Here is a 16656-nt window from a genome sequence, read left to right as displayed (position 1 = left end):
TGCATCAGCAGGCGGACTCTCAACAACTGTGCCACCAGGGAAGCCCGAAGACAGTCTCTCTTTTATGCAAATTGTTCTGAGTGTTACTTCCAAATTTAGAAGAGAAATATACATATTTAGACATTGGAAATTTATTTCTTATGAGTAGGCTTATTATTTGTTAAGTCTAATTCTGCACATTGTATGTTATCCTGTACTTCCCTGTCAAGTGCTAACCAGTTTATAACTACGTACTTATTTGCATGGTGGTTGATTTCATTATGGTCTCACCAACTAGACCCAAGCTCCACAAATACAAGGACCATGATTCATAAGGTACCACTGTATCCATGATGCTTACACATTTTCCTGGTACATAATTGGTGTTCCAAAAATTTTGGTTAAATTAGTAAATGAATGAAAGATGCTAACAACAAATAATATTATGGAAGAACATCAGTGATTTAGAAGGATTTGTCATATCTGGAATCAAGTCTGTAGAAAAAATTTTAAATGAAGGAAAAAAATATAAATTCACTTGGGGGCACCATTCCAAGTGTCTTTCTAGCTAGGATGTGCCCTGCCCTTGGTTCTTGAACCTGAGTGGGTTCATACGTGCAAATGAGCTTGTTCTGGCCCTGAGGCAGCATGAGGCAGGCTGCAAAGTCCATGCTATGACAGTGAATCAACTCTGTGTACCCTACAGACTCACTGATTACAAGGCAGCCTGTCGGGCTTATGACAGACAAAACAGGAGCATGGTGAGCTCTGGTTAATTCTGCATGGTTGTCTTCTATTCATAGCACCACATCACTCTTCCACAGAAACCCAACTGCTAACTGAGACCAACGGCCCCTATTCCAAGTCCTAGAGCACAGGAATGATGAAATTCCCATTGTAGAGAGAAGGCTGGGGATCAAGTGGGACATCAGCCACGGCCACAGCAGCTGAGGAACAGAAGGGAGGAGAGGAAGAAAGAAAGAAAGAAAGAAAGAGAGAGAGAGAGAAAGAAAGAAAGAAAGAAAGAAAGAAAGAAAGAAAGAAAGAAAGAAAGAAAGAAAGAAAGATAGGAGGGAGGGAGGAAGGAAGGAAGGAAGAAACAGGGAAGAGGAAAAAGGAAGTCTTGGATATGAGACATGACAAGGACTCAAGTAAAATTCATGCGTCATCCTCCAACTGCATCAAGTATTGGTAGTGTCATCCTCAAGGCTGTTGTCTACAAAGTGGTGAAATTTGGGTGATGTATTTAATGAGCAATTTCCAGTTCTGTGTTTTGCTGTTGTAATTGTTAAGCTTTAAAAATCTGGTAGGACAGGAAGAACTTCAGGACAGAGTAATTATAGAAATAAGGGTAAATTTATGTTTCTTTTTGCTCTGTGTTAGACACCACTCCAGCTCAGTCCATAAGGTTCTTTTCACACATTTTGAATTACAATCTAAGATACAAGCCAAAAAAGTGAAAAGTAAAAAATAGCAGCCTACCCACAGCGCGTTCCATTTGTCACGTCCTGGTAGAGAGAGCTGTTGGTCCATACTATCGTGTTATTCACACATGCTTTTCCAGGGATCTTGAGTTCTTGTAATTCCATGTCATACTCAATAGAAACATCTGTCATTGTGCCAAAAATCAGTAGCATGCCTGGATAGGCTACTCCATGGAGAAATGCACATAAACTTCCCACACACATCAGCCAAATGTCAGTCTTTGAAGAAAATCGAAACTTGAAAAACAAAGGATTCAGAGATCATCTATGGGTGAAAAGCAGGAGAGGTAGGAGGGCTATTTAATTTTAGTTACTAGATTCTGATAAATAGTATTCAACACCAAGTCTTAAGGGAATCATCTTAATTGAAAGGTAGAGTTCTCACTAATATTGAGATAAACAGTACATCGATTATCTAAATCATTAGACTCTTACATTGTTAGTTCATGTTATCTCTTTCCTAGTCTCATAATTCATTCTCTTTATCTCAGGAGCTGACTTTAGTTCTTAGATATTCATTCCCAGCTTAAGGGGGAAACAATCACTGGCACACATGCTATTGCCATGTAGATATTCTGTGTGGGTTATTCAGCAATATCGGCTCCCAGAACTGATATTGACAATGAAGAGCACCTATTTGTGCCCAGAAATGCCTCCACTCTGCAAATTTGAGAAAAATACCTACACTATGGAGTTTCTAAAGACATCATAAGAATAAGTATACATAACATTATTACTATGATAATTTTCCTTACTAAAATGATAATTAGGGGCTTAGAGATTATCTTCTAGAACACTTTTATGATTTACCAGATAGAATTTGTGTTTAATCAGCAATAAATTTCTAATTGCTATTCAACATGTTATCACGTAGACAGTTTATGACTGAAAAAGTGATCATCATAGTTAAAAAACCTGCCAATGTGACTATAACACTTCCTCCGCCACCTGAACAACTCACAGTGGCAAAACCTGTGCCATAAATCAGCACAGTTTTATTACCAATTGAAAGAAGCCAACTTGACTGCTGCTACCTTTCTTCTTCTTATCTTCTAACCTGAGGATAAAAACACAGGGGTTTACAGACCGTCCTTTCCAAAACAATGAGAAATTCTTCCTAGATGGTGATTTTATGAGTCATTCTTTAGTAAGAAAGAAAGCCCCCACTAGCTGCGAAATTCTTTCCAAAACTGGTATCTTAAAAACTAACCAGGGGGCTTCCCTGGTGGCCCAGTGGTAAAGAATCCGCCTGTCAATGCAGGAGACACGGGTTCGAGCCCTGGTCCAGGAAGATCCCACATGCCGTGGAGCAACTAAGCCCGTGCACCACAACTACTGAGGCTGCGCTCTACAGCCTGTGAGCCACAACTACTGAGCCCACATGCCACAACTACTGAGCCTGCACTCTAGAGCCTTCGAGCCACAGCTACTGAAGCCCGTGAGCCGAAACCCCGTGCTCCGCAACAAGAGAAGCCACCGTAATGAGAAGCCCGTGCACCGCAACGAAGACCCAACACAGCCAAAAATAAATAAATAAATTTATTAAAAAAAAAACTAAAACAAAAACTACCAACAATGACCTACTGTATAGCACAGAGAACTCCGCTCAATATTCTGTAATGGCCTAAATGGGAAAAGAATTTGAAAAGGAATAGATACATTTATATGTATAGCTGAATCACTTTGCTGTGAAACTAGGACAGCATTGTTAATCAGCTATACTCCAATATAAAATTAAAAAAATTTTTTTAACTGGCTATTACTTTCAGATTTACCTCTTCTAGAGATTTCAGTATAGCTGTATCTCTTTTTCAGTAGAGATTCACTGAGGTCTTTCTGAGAGGTGCTAAGAGAAAATAAAAAGTACTCTGTACTCCCTGTTACAGTAGCAAATAACTATTGGACCTCAGCTTTGAACCTCGGCCTCTTTCTACCTACATTTCCTTATAAGTTGAGGTGGTTGGATTATCTAATTTACAGCTTCCTTCTTGCACTTAAAAATTTTACAACTACATTAAATAATGTTGACATGATAAAAAATTCAAAAAAACTCCCATACTTCCCATAAACTCATATTTACTTATTATTTCTTATTCATTTTATTGCTCATAAAATTGTACTCAACCCAAACTTGAACTTTTCAACTCCAGGGATCTCCACTTCACCTGAGTCATCCATTCATGAATATACCGCAGGTCTTGTTTTCACCAGGAACTAGTCTACTCTATCGGCTCTTTGAGACTGAGCACGCATCTTGTTTTCTCACTTCCTTCCTCCTTCTATACCTATTTGTCATCTCAGTTGAGACCCGCAGTCCTTTAAACTCTCCATTTACTTACAATCACTAAACGCCATCAAGATATTGCTTCCTTACTCAGCATCCTAGGTCCTACTGCTGGCCATTTGGACCACACTTTCACCATCATCCTCAATCCTTTTCCCCATATCCACCCTTGGAAACCCCATCTCTGCATTCAGCCAGCTGTTCCCCCTTCTCCTCCTGAAGCCAGGCTGCTGGGCCTGCTAGAAACAACCTCTCCACCATCTGAAAGGTGCTGCACATGCTGTGCTTAGCACTTGGCTGCCCTAAGCTTCCCTTCCAGCTCAGAGTAGAATCACAGATCCTTGCTGACACATCCATAGCCCTCCGTGGTCTGGCCAGTTGACTCTCTGACCTTGTTTTCTCCTACTTCAGTCCAATTTTCACCACCCGAGCCACCTGGCCTCTTTGCTGATTTTTGTCCATGCCAAATTTGTTCCCACCTCTGGGTGTTTGCACTTGCTACTTCCTCTCACCAAAATGCTTTTTCTTCAGATATCTGTATGGCCAACTCCCTCACCTCCTTCATACCTTCTCTCCAAAGTCACCTTCTCAATGGAAACTTCCATGGCCAAAGTCTTTAAAGTTTCAACCCTCCCCTACATCATTTCAAATCTCCATTTCCATGTTTACGTTACCACACTTATCAGGAGAAAGGTTCATATCCTCTAAAAACCAAAGCACTCACTCAGCTTTCCTGCTCATCCTCATTGTAGCTCATTCATCTGCATCCATGCCCTTTTCCATCTCTTTCCCACCCAGTGAGGAAGAATGGTTCTTCGGCGCCCAGCTGACCCGACCATTCCAAGTCCAAAGCTAATGTTACCACAACTACCACATCCCTCTGCCATGAATTACTTAAAATGTCTTAAGTACCTTCAACCTCTCCCTTTCCACCAGCTCTATTTCAGAAACTTAGCTGGTACCTCCTTGTTTTCTACATTAGACTCCTTTAATCCTGCCCTCATGCCGAGTATGATTAAGTGGCATTTGTTTTATAAGAGAATTTAAACTCTTAAAGAGAAACATCTAATAATTACATTTTAGCTTTCTACTATTTGCTTTTGGGAAGAATTGGGCTTTCTTCTCTGTGCCCATGAAATCATACTTGTCCAATTTTTCCTCTGCTCATTTAGTTCAGAAATTCTGTGGTGTTCCTGGACATATAGGGGAGATTTGGACCTAATCCAGAAGGAATATTCCCAAAGGTTTCTGAAATCAAATTATAGTAATGTTTTAAAGAGAAAAAAAATGGATTATATATACCATTTTGTAGGCAGTGCAATGTGTGTAAAAATATTGCTTCTGCTTTGTGCCTTTTATGGGAATATTAGGAAATTATTTTGAAGATGTGATGCATTGTTGAGTAGTCACTTACTTTGATTTCTTATCATTGTCATCTGTCAGGATAAAAACAATACAAAAAGCAGTTAATAATAATGACAAAATGAAACATAGTCATTAACAATTTTGCTCTGGACAAACATTTCTATAATTACTTTTATTCATGGAATAATGCAAAATAATTTTTTGCTTTTTCATCTCTCTCTCTCTCTCTCTCTCTCTCTCTTTCTTTCTCTTTCTCTCTCTCTCCATATTATAGAAGACATTTTTTTCACATTCAGGACTGCTGCCTTGACTACATTTCTTGACTTTTCTCTAGAAAATGAAATCTTTTTACCTTCTGGATGTCAACTAAAGACCAACATTTCTAAATTAGCTAAAGAAAGTCTGATTTTTTGAACTACCAAATAAAATGAATATTTGTTTCTTGTTTGGTTCTTTATAAACATCAGAATTTGTCTACTTAAAATGCAGACCACAAATCAACTAAACAATAAGATACCATTGACACCCCCATGCCAGTAGAAGCCATAGGATTGAGCCACGTACTATTTTCCCCAGCATAAGTCAGAGCAGATGGAGGGGAGGAGGTGAAAATGGGTGCTCAGGGTCCTGAGTGTAGGGAAACCACAAGGAAAGGAACCCGAGGTGCTAATGCCAACCATTGTCATAGGACAGCACATCCTGGTTCCCCTGGCATTTAAATTTCACGTCATTTCATTTCATTAAGAGTAAAGAGGCATTACAGTGTAGATAGAGATTAACCTCTTAGGTTTGGGAATCAGAACCAGACTAGGATTACGGCTCCATTAATTATTAGTCACACGATCTTTGCCAAGTTTTCAAAAATGTATCCAACTCTCTGTTTCCTCTTCTATAAAATGTAAAATTATAGGATTTACAAAAAAAAAAAAAAGCTTAGAATCATCTGCCCTCACTACACACCATGTACTAGTGCTACACACATTACCTCACTCTGGCCAGCAGAGTCTTTGAACTGTTCCTCTCAGGGAGCAGCGCTCACTAAACATTTACTACTATAATCAATTATAACAATATACGTATAAAGGTAATAATAATAGCCAGTGCTAGAACAACCCTACTCTACCCAGGGAAGAGATATTTACAGGTGAGATGCTTTCACTCACCCAGGATTTGTGTGTTCTTACCTAACACTCTCAGCCATTCCACTAGATGGATTCTAGGGAGAAACACCTAGAGTATGTTAGAAGACCATCCAATAACAGTTCTATTTATTGCCATTGATTTTTCTCTTCTCCTTAAACCTTCACTAGCTTGTTCCACTTTTGTTCTCACCTCTCTTTGTACAAGAGACAGTAAGAGAAAAAGGCCACTTACATGATCTATCTGACTCAAAACCATGATTGTCTTCTCCAGATTTCTTCACGCTGCGAAGAATTACTGAGTCAGACATGGTAATTGCAGTCCACAGCCAATAACTCTAGAAAATAAAATAAAAGAATCATTGTGATTATTATTTATTTTCTCTTCCTTAACCAAAGTAGCCAAGTGAAAGAATAATTTGGTTCAAGAAATTATCTTCATTAACAATCTCAGACAAAAGTAGATTTTTTTAATTGGTTAATAACCCCATGAACGAGTCTAATTATTAGGAAACATAAACCCAAACCATTGATTATGACTTTCTCTGGTTCCTGGATGGATGGTTGTTTTTTATTTATTTGTTCTTTCTGCTTATCTGTGCTTACTTGTTTGATTGATTGATTTTTTTAAGTGAGTAAAAATAAAAAGCACTAGAAGGGCACAGCCAACTGGTGACATTCTTGGGTCAGTAGAGCTGAACAACAACACCCAAATACTGCTGGGTAGGTTTCAGTGCTCCTTTGTAAATGCAACCCCTAGATCCAGAATATGGAAAGTCCAGCATGGACCAGGAGAACTGCTACCTAATTCATTTTATAACATAAGTATAACCTTGACATTAAAACAAATAAAAATGTTATAAGAAAAAAATAGAATTATAATTATTTTTGAAAGTAGAGTTTAGAATGCTAAATATGTTCAATATAATCTAGCAGTTTATGAAAAAAACATAGTGAGCAACGTTGATCCCAGAAATGCAATGATTGTCTAATGTAAAAAAATTGGATCATCCTGATAGATGGAGAAAAAGTATTCAGTAAAAATTAATATCCATTCCAGATGTTTAAAAGCCCATAAAATTAGAAAAATCATTATGTTGCAACCCAATGAATGCATTTGGGTACTGATCAGTGACAAATACTAAAACCATTCATTGAAATACTGACAAAGATTAAATATCCAACAGTGCAAAGTGTTGTGAAGATATAAAGACATTACACTAAGTTGTCAAATCTCCTTAAGCTTCTCTTAGCCATGACAATTTCTCATAAATTTCTTCTTTCTGATGATCTTGACAGTTTTGAGAAGTACTGAACAGTTATTTTACAGAATGTTCCTGAAATTGGGATTTATCTGCTGTTTTTCTCATGATTAGACAGGAGTTGTGTGTTTTGGGGAGGAAGACCACAGAGATAAAGTACCCTTCTCATTACGTCATATCAAATGTACTATCAAGATGATGGTATCTATCAATATGATTTATACAAAATAAATTTTAAAAAATAAACTCAATATTAAGAAGCAGAGTGAGAGGGACCTCCCTGGTGGTCCAGTGGTTAAGAATCCACCTGCCAATGCAGGGGACACAGGTTCAATCCCTGGTCCGGGAAGATGCCACATGCCATGAGGCACCTAAGCCCGTGTGCCACAATTACTGAGCACATGCACCGCAGCTACTGAAGCCCATCAGCCTAGAGCCCGTGCTCCACAACAAGAGAAGCCACCACAATGAGAAGTCTGCACACCACAACAAAGAGTAGCCCCCACTCGCCGCAACTAGAGAGAGCCCACGCACAGCAATGAAGACCCAGCACAGCCAAAAAAAAAGTGCAGGGTGTGAAACATTAACTATGTAGTTTATGAGGTCAGTTAAAAAAATACTAAAAAAAAACAAATTCAGAATTTTTTATCCAACAACAAAATTTCTTTAACATAGCAATATTACATTCAGGCTGCAATGTTTGCTGGTTATACCGTTTTTGAAATTTTGACCCAAATTTTTTTTTTCAAAAAGCAAAGAAAGAAACTCTTTGATAATGAGAAAATAATAAAACAACATGAACCATAATTGTAATATTGCATTTCCTAATTTTAAAATGAGAATTTTTTTTTTTTTTTTTTTTTTTGCGGTACGCGGGCCTCTCACTGTTGTGGCCTCTCCTGTTGCGGAGCACAGGCTCCGGATGCGCAGGCTCAGGGGCCATGGCTCACGGGCCTAGCTGCTCCACAGCATGTGGGATCTTCCCGGACCGGGACACGGACCTGTGTCCCCTACATCGGCAGGCCGACTCTCAACCACTGAACCACCAAGGAAGCCCAAAATGAGACATTTTTTTAAAACTCCAGTCTCCAATTATTTTTTTTCCTGGCTTAGCTCTTCATTTAAAAAGGTTTCTTTCCACTGGTGTGCAAATATTTGGCAGTGTTTAGAGACCATTGGCAATTGGCATTGCCTGTGAACTTTGGAGTTCCACAGATCCCAGTACTGCCTATGGCTTCACTCTATGTTGTTGGATATGTTTTTTAACATTTCTCCAGGCCCCGATTTCTCCATGCTTTAAGTCAATGGAATACTACTCAGCCATGAGAAAGAAGGAATTCCTACCATTTGCAGCAACATGGATGGAACTTGAGGACATTATGCTTAGTGAGATAAGCCAGACAAAGAAAGACAAATATTGATGATCTCACTTTTATGTGGAATCTAAAAAAGCTGAACTTGTAGAAACAGAGGGTAGGATGGTGGTTACCAGGGCCTGGGGGGTTGGGGGGAGTTGGGGAGATGTTGTTAAAGGGTACAAACTTGCAACTAGAAGACTAGTAAGTTCTGGAGATCTAATACACAGCACAGTGATGACAGTCAACAATACTGTATTGTGTACTTCAAAATTGCTAAGAGACTAGATCTTAAATGTCCTCACCACAAAAAAGAAATAATAATTATGTGATGTGATAAAGGTACTAGCTAAAGCTACAGTGTTGATCATATTGTAATAAATAAATGTATCAAATCAACATGTTGTATATCTTAAACTGACACAATGTTATATGTCAGCTATGTATCAATTAAAAAATTAACTAATTAATTTTTTTGAAGGGTGAATTTGCCCTTTTGCTTTAGCTGGGACATCATCTTTTCCTGCCCTCAGACATCTGCACTTCTGGTTCTTGGGCCTTCAGATTCCAACTGGAACTACACCACTGGCTCCCCTGGGTCTCCAGCTTGCAGATGGCAGATTGTAGGACTTCTCAGCCTCTATAATCACATGACTCATAATAAATCTCTTTCTATGTATCTATATATAATCTTGTTCTTTCTGTTCCTTTGCAGAACCCTGACTAATTCAGTTAGTATTCCATGAGATTGTTTATTTCTTATAGGAGAATAACACAGCTTAGCTGTGAGTACCAGGCCAGCAACCAAATATCTGGGACTGTTCTTTTGTTTGTTTTCTACCTCAATATTCAATGCATCACTCTGGACTTCAGTAGTCCACTCCAAGGAGCTATGTTTTAAAAGACACACTCTCTCCAGTGCTACAGGACATGCATCGGTTGCTCAGTCAGAAACGGAAGCTAGGGGACTTCCCTGGTGGCGTAGTGGTTAAGAATCAGCCTGCCAATGCAGGGGACACGGGTTCGAGCCCTGGTCTGAGAAGATCCCACACGCCACGGAGCAACTAAGCCTGTGCGCCACAACTACTGAGCCTGCGCTTTAGAGCCCATGAGCCGCAACTACTGAAGCCCGCATGCCACAACTACTGAAGCCCACGTGCATAGAGCCCATGCTCCACAACAAGAGAAGCCACCGCAGTGAGAAACCCAGGCACTGCAATGAAGAGTAGTCCCCTCTCGCCGCAACTAGAGAAAGCCAGCGTGCACCAATGAAGACCCAACGCAGCCATAAATAAATAAATAAATAAACAGATAAATAAATAAATAAATAAAAAGAGAGGGAAAAAAAAGAAACGGAAGCTAGTTGCCTTATCTCCGGTCAATTCCGTGATGACCTTTAAAGGCCATTGTGTTGAAAATGTTAATTACTTGTGTGCACCCACAAAGATAGTAGCAATTTCATAACACTACATTTGGAGAAGTGCAATGAGATATTAAAATTACTAGAAAGAATAAACGAAGACTTTGCTTGTGGTATTTTCCAGAAAAAAATTGTTTCCAAAATTAGATGTTAGATGAATGGCCTCATACCATTATAAGTGTACCCTGATGTATCATTAGACCATGTTTTCCCCACTGGTTAATTCCCTTTTTATTAGATGAGATCCTGGGAAATTCTTAGAGCAGATGCTGGAGAACATCTCTGTTAGTCTCTGAAACCCTGGAAACATAGTGGGAATCTAGATTTCAGTGACAAGCACATTTGTTGTACAGGGTGGTGAGAGCATGTCTCTTCCTCACTTGGTACATTTATGATTTAAGAGTGCAAGCAGAAGTCATGTCATCTAATTCTACTCTCTCAGCTATTATCTATAGCATTTAAGCTAACAATTTGTTCTTGAGCTTCCTGAAGCATGTGAAAGGTACTTGGGTATCATGCATTGCAAGAAGCTTTAATTAGGGTTTCTTAACAATTTACAATAACAAAGTTGTACTTTAACCCACACAAAAGAACTCAGATTTGAAAATAACTTACCAAGCTATTTCCTTTTTACTCTACCTTTTTATATAGTAAATTATTTTAATCTCTAAAAAATCTCTTTGGGAACAGATTGAGAATTTTCAAGGTCTCCCAGAAAAATTGTCTTTCAATAAACTTAAGAGAATCTAGGAGTTAAAAGTAGGAAATCAAGCTTTCTAAGCACTGATCAGCAGATTTTGGCCACCTAATCATGGAATCCCCCAAGAATTCTGAATCGCCCACGATAAACTGGAAACACCAGTTTCCCCCTCTGCCAAATGGTACGTGGTCTATACCCTGAGTACTACCTGCGCTTCTGTTTCACTCTCCAGGGTCAAAGTTTCTTTTTCTTTAATAAAATGTCTAATCTTATCAACACAGAAATCTACATTAGAGAACAGCCTCCTGACCTTTATTGGTAGTAATAGCAAGGATTTTTCTACCTTAGAACATTAGCAACAGCATTCTGGAAGACAACTGCCAGGGAGGAGAGAGAGGAGACAGAGAGCAGCACCTGGATGGTCGCCCGAGAGAACCTGGGACAGTGAGAGACCTCAGAAAAGGGGCTAAGGGAGCAGCGGCACAGGGGGTTGAGGCTGTCAAAGCTGGAGGAGATACAGGTTCTATAGGCTGTGCCAGGAGCAAATCAAAGATCCTGAGGACAACACGTCAGAGCCCACCATGGGCCATCACACCAAGGCTGCTAGTGTGACCTCAAGACACCAGCCTGGAGCAACAGATGAGTGGGTTGACCTTCACCAAAAGCTGGGTCAACACTAGCAACTGGCTGTTGATACTGCAGAAGAATTGGGAAAGAAAGGAAGGGAGGGAGGGAGGAAGGAAGGAAGGAAGGAAGGAAAGAAGGAAGGAGGGAAGGAGGGAAGGAAAGAGGGCAGGAAGGAAGGAACAGGTTGGGGTAAAAACAGTTCTCCCAGTAGCTGGAATCCTTCCAGGCTGAAGGATATGATAATAATCAGGACTTTCAACCCATTGCCTGTTTTTGTACATAACATTTTCTTGGAACACAGTCATGCCCATTTGTTATCATTTTGCCCTTGGCTGCTTTGGGGCTACAATGGCAGAGTTGAGTTGCTGTGACATAGGCCATTCCCACCTTCCCGCCAATGCCTCAACATTCACTGTCTAGTTCCTCACACATAGGTTTGCAGACCCCTGCATTATGAAGTCAGTTCAGGACAGCCTGAAGCCCAGGAAGAAATCTTTGGAGAGCTGATTTACCCAGCCTAAAAATCTTATGGCACACCAGCCCTCCAACCTGCCTGTCCTCATGGAACTTACATTGTGACAGGGAAGGCAGTTGACACGTAAGAAGTAAGCACTGTGACTGTGAGTAAAAGAGAAGTACAGGTATCCCCTAGACCCTCAAGCAGGGCCCTGCCCTTGTCTAGAGAGTAAGGGAAGGCTCTGGAACCAGCACAGTTAACATGGGACCTTGAACATAGGGAAAGTTAGCCAAGGGAACAGGAGAGAGAAGGCCGCTCCAGGCTCATGCAAAGGCCCAGACTCAAAAGACAATACATAGGTTCAAGGACCCAAGGGTGTCCAGTGAGTCTGAGGGAACATGGATGGGGCAGCTCTGGAGGATGTGGCTGCTTCATTCCTCAGGGCCTCATAATCCTTAATGCTGAGGACTTAGGTCCTTATCCCCAGGGCAATGGGAACTAGTAAGGGCTTTTAGACAAGAAAAAGATATGATCGTATTTATACTTTCAAAAAACACAACACTCTGATAAGCCCACACCCAGAGAGACAGGGAGATTGGGCTGGGAAGGACAGAAATCTCCCAGGCCCAGCAGCGGTGCCCCCTCGTTTACCAAGGCCAGGGGCCTATGCAGTTCACTTCACTCCTGTGCAGACAGGCTTGAGGTGACCAAAGGAAACAGGCTGTGTGATGCAAGACAGCCAGGCCAACGGTGCCCAGGCTCTTGTCACTTTAGGACACAGCTTCTCAACTCTACCAGTGTTCTCGGCTTTGAATTTTCTCTGGGGAGATCTGTTCTGCATTCCGGTTCATTTTCTTCCAAATGCTATTTTTGAAAAACATTGATCTTGCCTAGACTGAATTCAGGAGGAAGAGGCTGAGATTTTTTCCACGTTTAGGCCTCGAAGGATCTAAATGCTCTAGCAGCCACTGAGGGGCGGGAGGCCAGTCTCGGGGATGGAACAGCGTCTGCACCTCACATCACACTGTGAATATTGGCTTTAGCTTTTCTCTCGTGAAGTCTTCCCCTCTGTAAAACCATTCAAGGCCGCCAGCACCACACTCTCCCCTTCCCTGAGCTGCTCAGAGAGCAGAACTGCACCTGCTCCTCGTGAATTTGGAAGTCCCTTTTGAAGCCACAAATTCTGTTTTTTTTTTTAAAAAGCCCTTAACAAGTCTTTCACGGCTGACATTTAGGTATGTAGGAAGGGCACCCTTATTATGATCAAACCCAGCAAATGATTTCTTTCTCCAAAGGATCATTAAAGGAGAAAAGAAATATTGATTTATACCAAGAAGCAAGGAAAATAGAAAAATACTGCCTTGCAGATAAGCAGGTGTGTGTCAACAACGTGGAGACACTGTCCCGGGATAAGATGAAGCAGAGGCCCTTTAGCCATGGGGGCTACAGCTGACTGAGAAGGGAAAGAAATACACAGTGATCCTCAAGGGGCAGACGGATAGGCCTGCTTCACAGGATCGCAAATGAGACGGAGAACTAAGGAACTGCTCTTGAAGAAAACAGGATTTAACACCAAGGTTCCTCCCTGCTCTTCTGCTTGGTCTCTATATGTATAGTTCTTTCACCTTCATAAAGCAAAGTAAACCTAATACTTGATTCCTGCTAAGGAATTCGGCATTTTCTAGCAATTTCAGTGTCTTTTAAAACCACAGAGTGAGCAGTGTTTTTTTCCTAAATTACTTCCAAATCCACTTCTAGTATTCATCAGCAAATATTTGTCACCTTTACGCTTAGTAGTAGGACACACAAATTATTCAAGGGCTTACAATCTAGTGGGGGGAAGGGCATGTAAACCTCTAGGCAGGGAGATGGAGGTTTCAAACAGATAATGACAAGAGTGGTACAGGCAGAGTAGGAGGGTAACTAAGTCTGGGGGAGGGGGGCATAAGGTGAGGGTTGGCTGCACACAGAAAGAACCTCTATTAAGAAATAGCCAGTAGGGCTTCCCTGGTGGTGCAGTGGTTAAGAATCCGCCTGCCAGTCGCATAACACAGGGAGATCAGCTCAGTGCTTTGTGACCACCTAGAGGGGTGGGATAGGCAGGGTGGGAGGGAGGGAGACGCAAGAGGGAAGAGATATGGGGATATATGTATACGTATAACTGATTCACTTTGTTATAAAGTAGAAACTAACACACCATTGTAAAGCAATTATACTCCAATAAAGATGTTAAAAAAAAAAAGGATCCGCCTGCCAATACAGGGGACACGGGTTCAAGCGCTGGTCCGGGAAGATCCCACATACTGCAGAGCAACTAAGCCCGTGCACCACAACTACTGAGCCTGCGTGCCTAGAGCCCGTGCTTTGCAACAAGAGAAGCCACTGCAGTGAGAAGCCCGTGCTGCAACCAAGAGTAACGCCCGCTCGCTGCAACTAGAGAAAGCCTGCACGCAGCAGCGAAGACCCAAAGCAGCCAAAAATAAATAAATAAATAAATGTATTTTTTTAAAAAAAAAGAAATAGCCTGTAAATAAGTTAATACCAAAAAAATAAAAATAAATAAAAAAATAATAAGTTAATACCTTAAAAGTTTAGTAATAACCACTATTAGATGCCAATATTGAGTTCTAAGTACAATCATTATAATTTGCCTCTAAAATGTCTAGAAAGCTATTCCCCCCTTCAAAACATTAGGAAAAAATGCACTTTATTCCCAGTCTTAAATGTGAATGATATTTGATCAATGTGTTCAAATCATCAGCAACATGTGCTTTCTACTGTCTAGGGAAACCGAAAAATGGAAATAAGATTCTAGAATTCAACTTTTCCCCTTCTAGCCATGAATCCAGAGCTCATATTTTCCAGCATCTGAATTATTGAAAACTAGGAGAATGGAGTCAGTATAGTTCTGTATTAAACCAGCACCAGCTTTCTGGGGTAAGATTTGTGGTGGTCAGTGCATACAGAATTGTGCTTTCATAAAGCCAACTTTAAAAAGTTCAGTAACATTTTTACTTTGCGCTGATTATTCAATCTATTTGCCCATTTGCACCACACACACGCACACACATTCTCAAGAAAATTGATGCATAAAAAAAGTATTACTATAAATGAGATAGCAACAAAGATTTATCTGTATTATATACAATATTATGAAATCATTAATGTATTCTGCAAGTTCCTAGCCAAGCCCTGTAGCATTGTTTATTGCATAACAAGAGGCCAGCCTTTAATGAATCAGAAACACAACACACCACAAAGTAAGACTTAGAGGAGATGAATTTGCAGAACATGGTCTTCCCATGCTCTAGATGATATACGTCACTTACCTGTGAATGTGAAATTGAAGAAGCCAGAAGAAACAATGGACTCCACTGTGGAGAGTCAAATAGTTTTCTAACCCGTTCCAACTTCAGTTTTCATCATTGTAAAGCACTGAACAGAATTCAAGCTTTTTCGAGAACTCTATCTATTTGCTTAAGGGTCAATGCCCTGAAGGCCAGCCTAAGCAGAGTTCAGTGACATCTGAGGAAAGGTTGAACACACTCAAAATAATAACCCCAAACACAGAGTGCACTTGGGAATCGCTCTGAGGGTGTCAACAGGCTTTGGAAAGTGTTGATTCAGCTTCGAAGGAGAGGTGAGAAGCCAGCGGGGGGTGCCCAGCAAGAGCACTGTGACTCTGGCCATGTCCAACTCTTCTGTTTATAGGCCATTATTTTTGAAGAGTTGCTTGAAAACATAACAAGGCAGACAAAAATACCTTAAAGCTTTTCCTCCTCAATTTAAAAGATCACTCTTGGAAAATCTTTAGGTTGCAGGCGCTGATATTCCTGCCCCAGCCCCAGAGTTTCATGGAGACAGATAACCTCAAAGAACACCTGAAACAGCCTTTTGCTCAAAACTCTGTGTGCTCAGATGACCCTTGCACCCTGGTCTGAACAGTCAATAACCTCAGGCTCTACCCACCAGATGAAGCCCTGTGTAAGTAAAGATTAATGATTTTTTAAAAGGTTCAAATGAACAGAAAACCAAGTCAAATCAACACATAAAGCTTCTCCAACAGCTTTTTGCTGCCACCCATATCCGTTCCTCTCTCTTCGTGTTGGTCCTTCCATCTTCTCAAATGCTCTTATTTCTTCTTCCTCTCCCTACCTGAGTGAACCCTTTCCTAAACACTCCTCACTATGGCCTTCAGCAATGAATAGTAAATACCCAACACTGGTCATCACTTTATTGGGTACCTGACTCAGTTGAAGAGTTTAACTTGTACCACCTTATTTGGACTTCTCAGTAACCGTAGGAGTTAGGTGCTATCATTGTTATTCCCATTTTATAGTAGAGGAAACTGAAGCTCAGAGAGGTGAAATAATCCACCCAAGGTCTTACAACTAGTAGGTTGAGAACCTATGCTCCTGACCACTCTAAGCTAACCCTCTTCCACCCCATGCTCTGAAATGCCGTGGATGGACCAATGTTTCCCAGTTTGCAGAAAGCAAGATCAAATTAAATGATAAGATCAAATTTTCTCAATTTAAAATTTTTCGGCCATAAGTTTCTCTTTGAAATTCAGCTTCCACTACT

The 16656-nt window shown here is 40.6% G+C and overlaps 1 protein-coding gene across 3 annotated transcripts in view; it reads right to left on the bottom strand.

Annotated features, from left to right (window-relative positions):
• Window positions 1-15488, bottom strand: part of ABCB11 (ATP binding cassette subfamily B member 11) — a 97622-nt gene extending 82134 nt beyond the window's left edge. For all 3 annotated transcript variants that reach the window (XM_081243140.1, XM_081243142.1, XM_081243141.1), the window contains exons 1-5: window positions 15402-15488; window positions 6487-6589; window positions 5162-5183; window positions 2466-2520; window positions 1462-1700 (exon numbers count right to left, since the gene is read on the bottom strand). In XM_081243140.1, coding sequence (XP_081099266.1) covers window positions 1462-1700; window positions 2466-2520; window positions 5162-5183; window positions 6487-6562 — 392 coding nt within the window. In that variant the 5' untranslated portion in view covers window positions 6563-6589; window positions 15402-15488. The remainder of the gene's footprint in view (window positions 1-1461; window positions 1701-2465; window positions 2521-5161; window positions 5184-6486; window positions 6590-15401) is intronic.
• Window positions 15489-16656: the final 1168 nt, after the last annotated feature.

This window comes from Mesoplodon bidens, assembly GCF_964165515.1.
Source record: "Mesoplodon bidens genome assembly, chromosome: 8".
NCBI lineage: Eukaryota > Metazoa > Chordata > Mammalia > Artiodactyla > Ziphiidae > Mesoplodon > Mesoplodon bidens.
The sequence above is the reverse complement of the archived record's forward strand: the minus strand, read 5'-3'. Positions and strand labels throughout refer to the sequence as shown.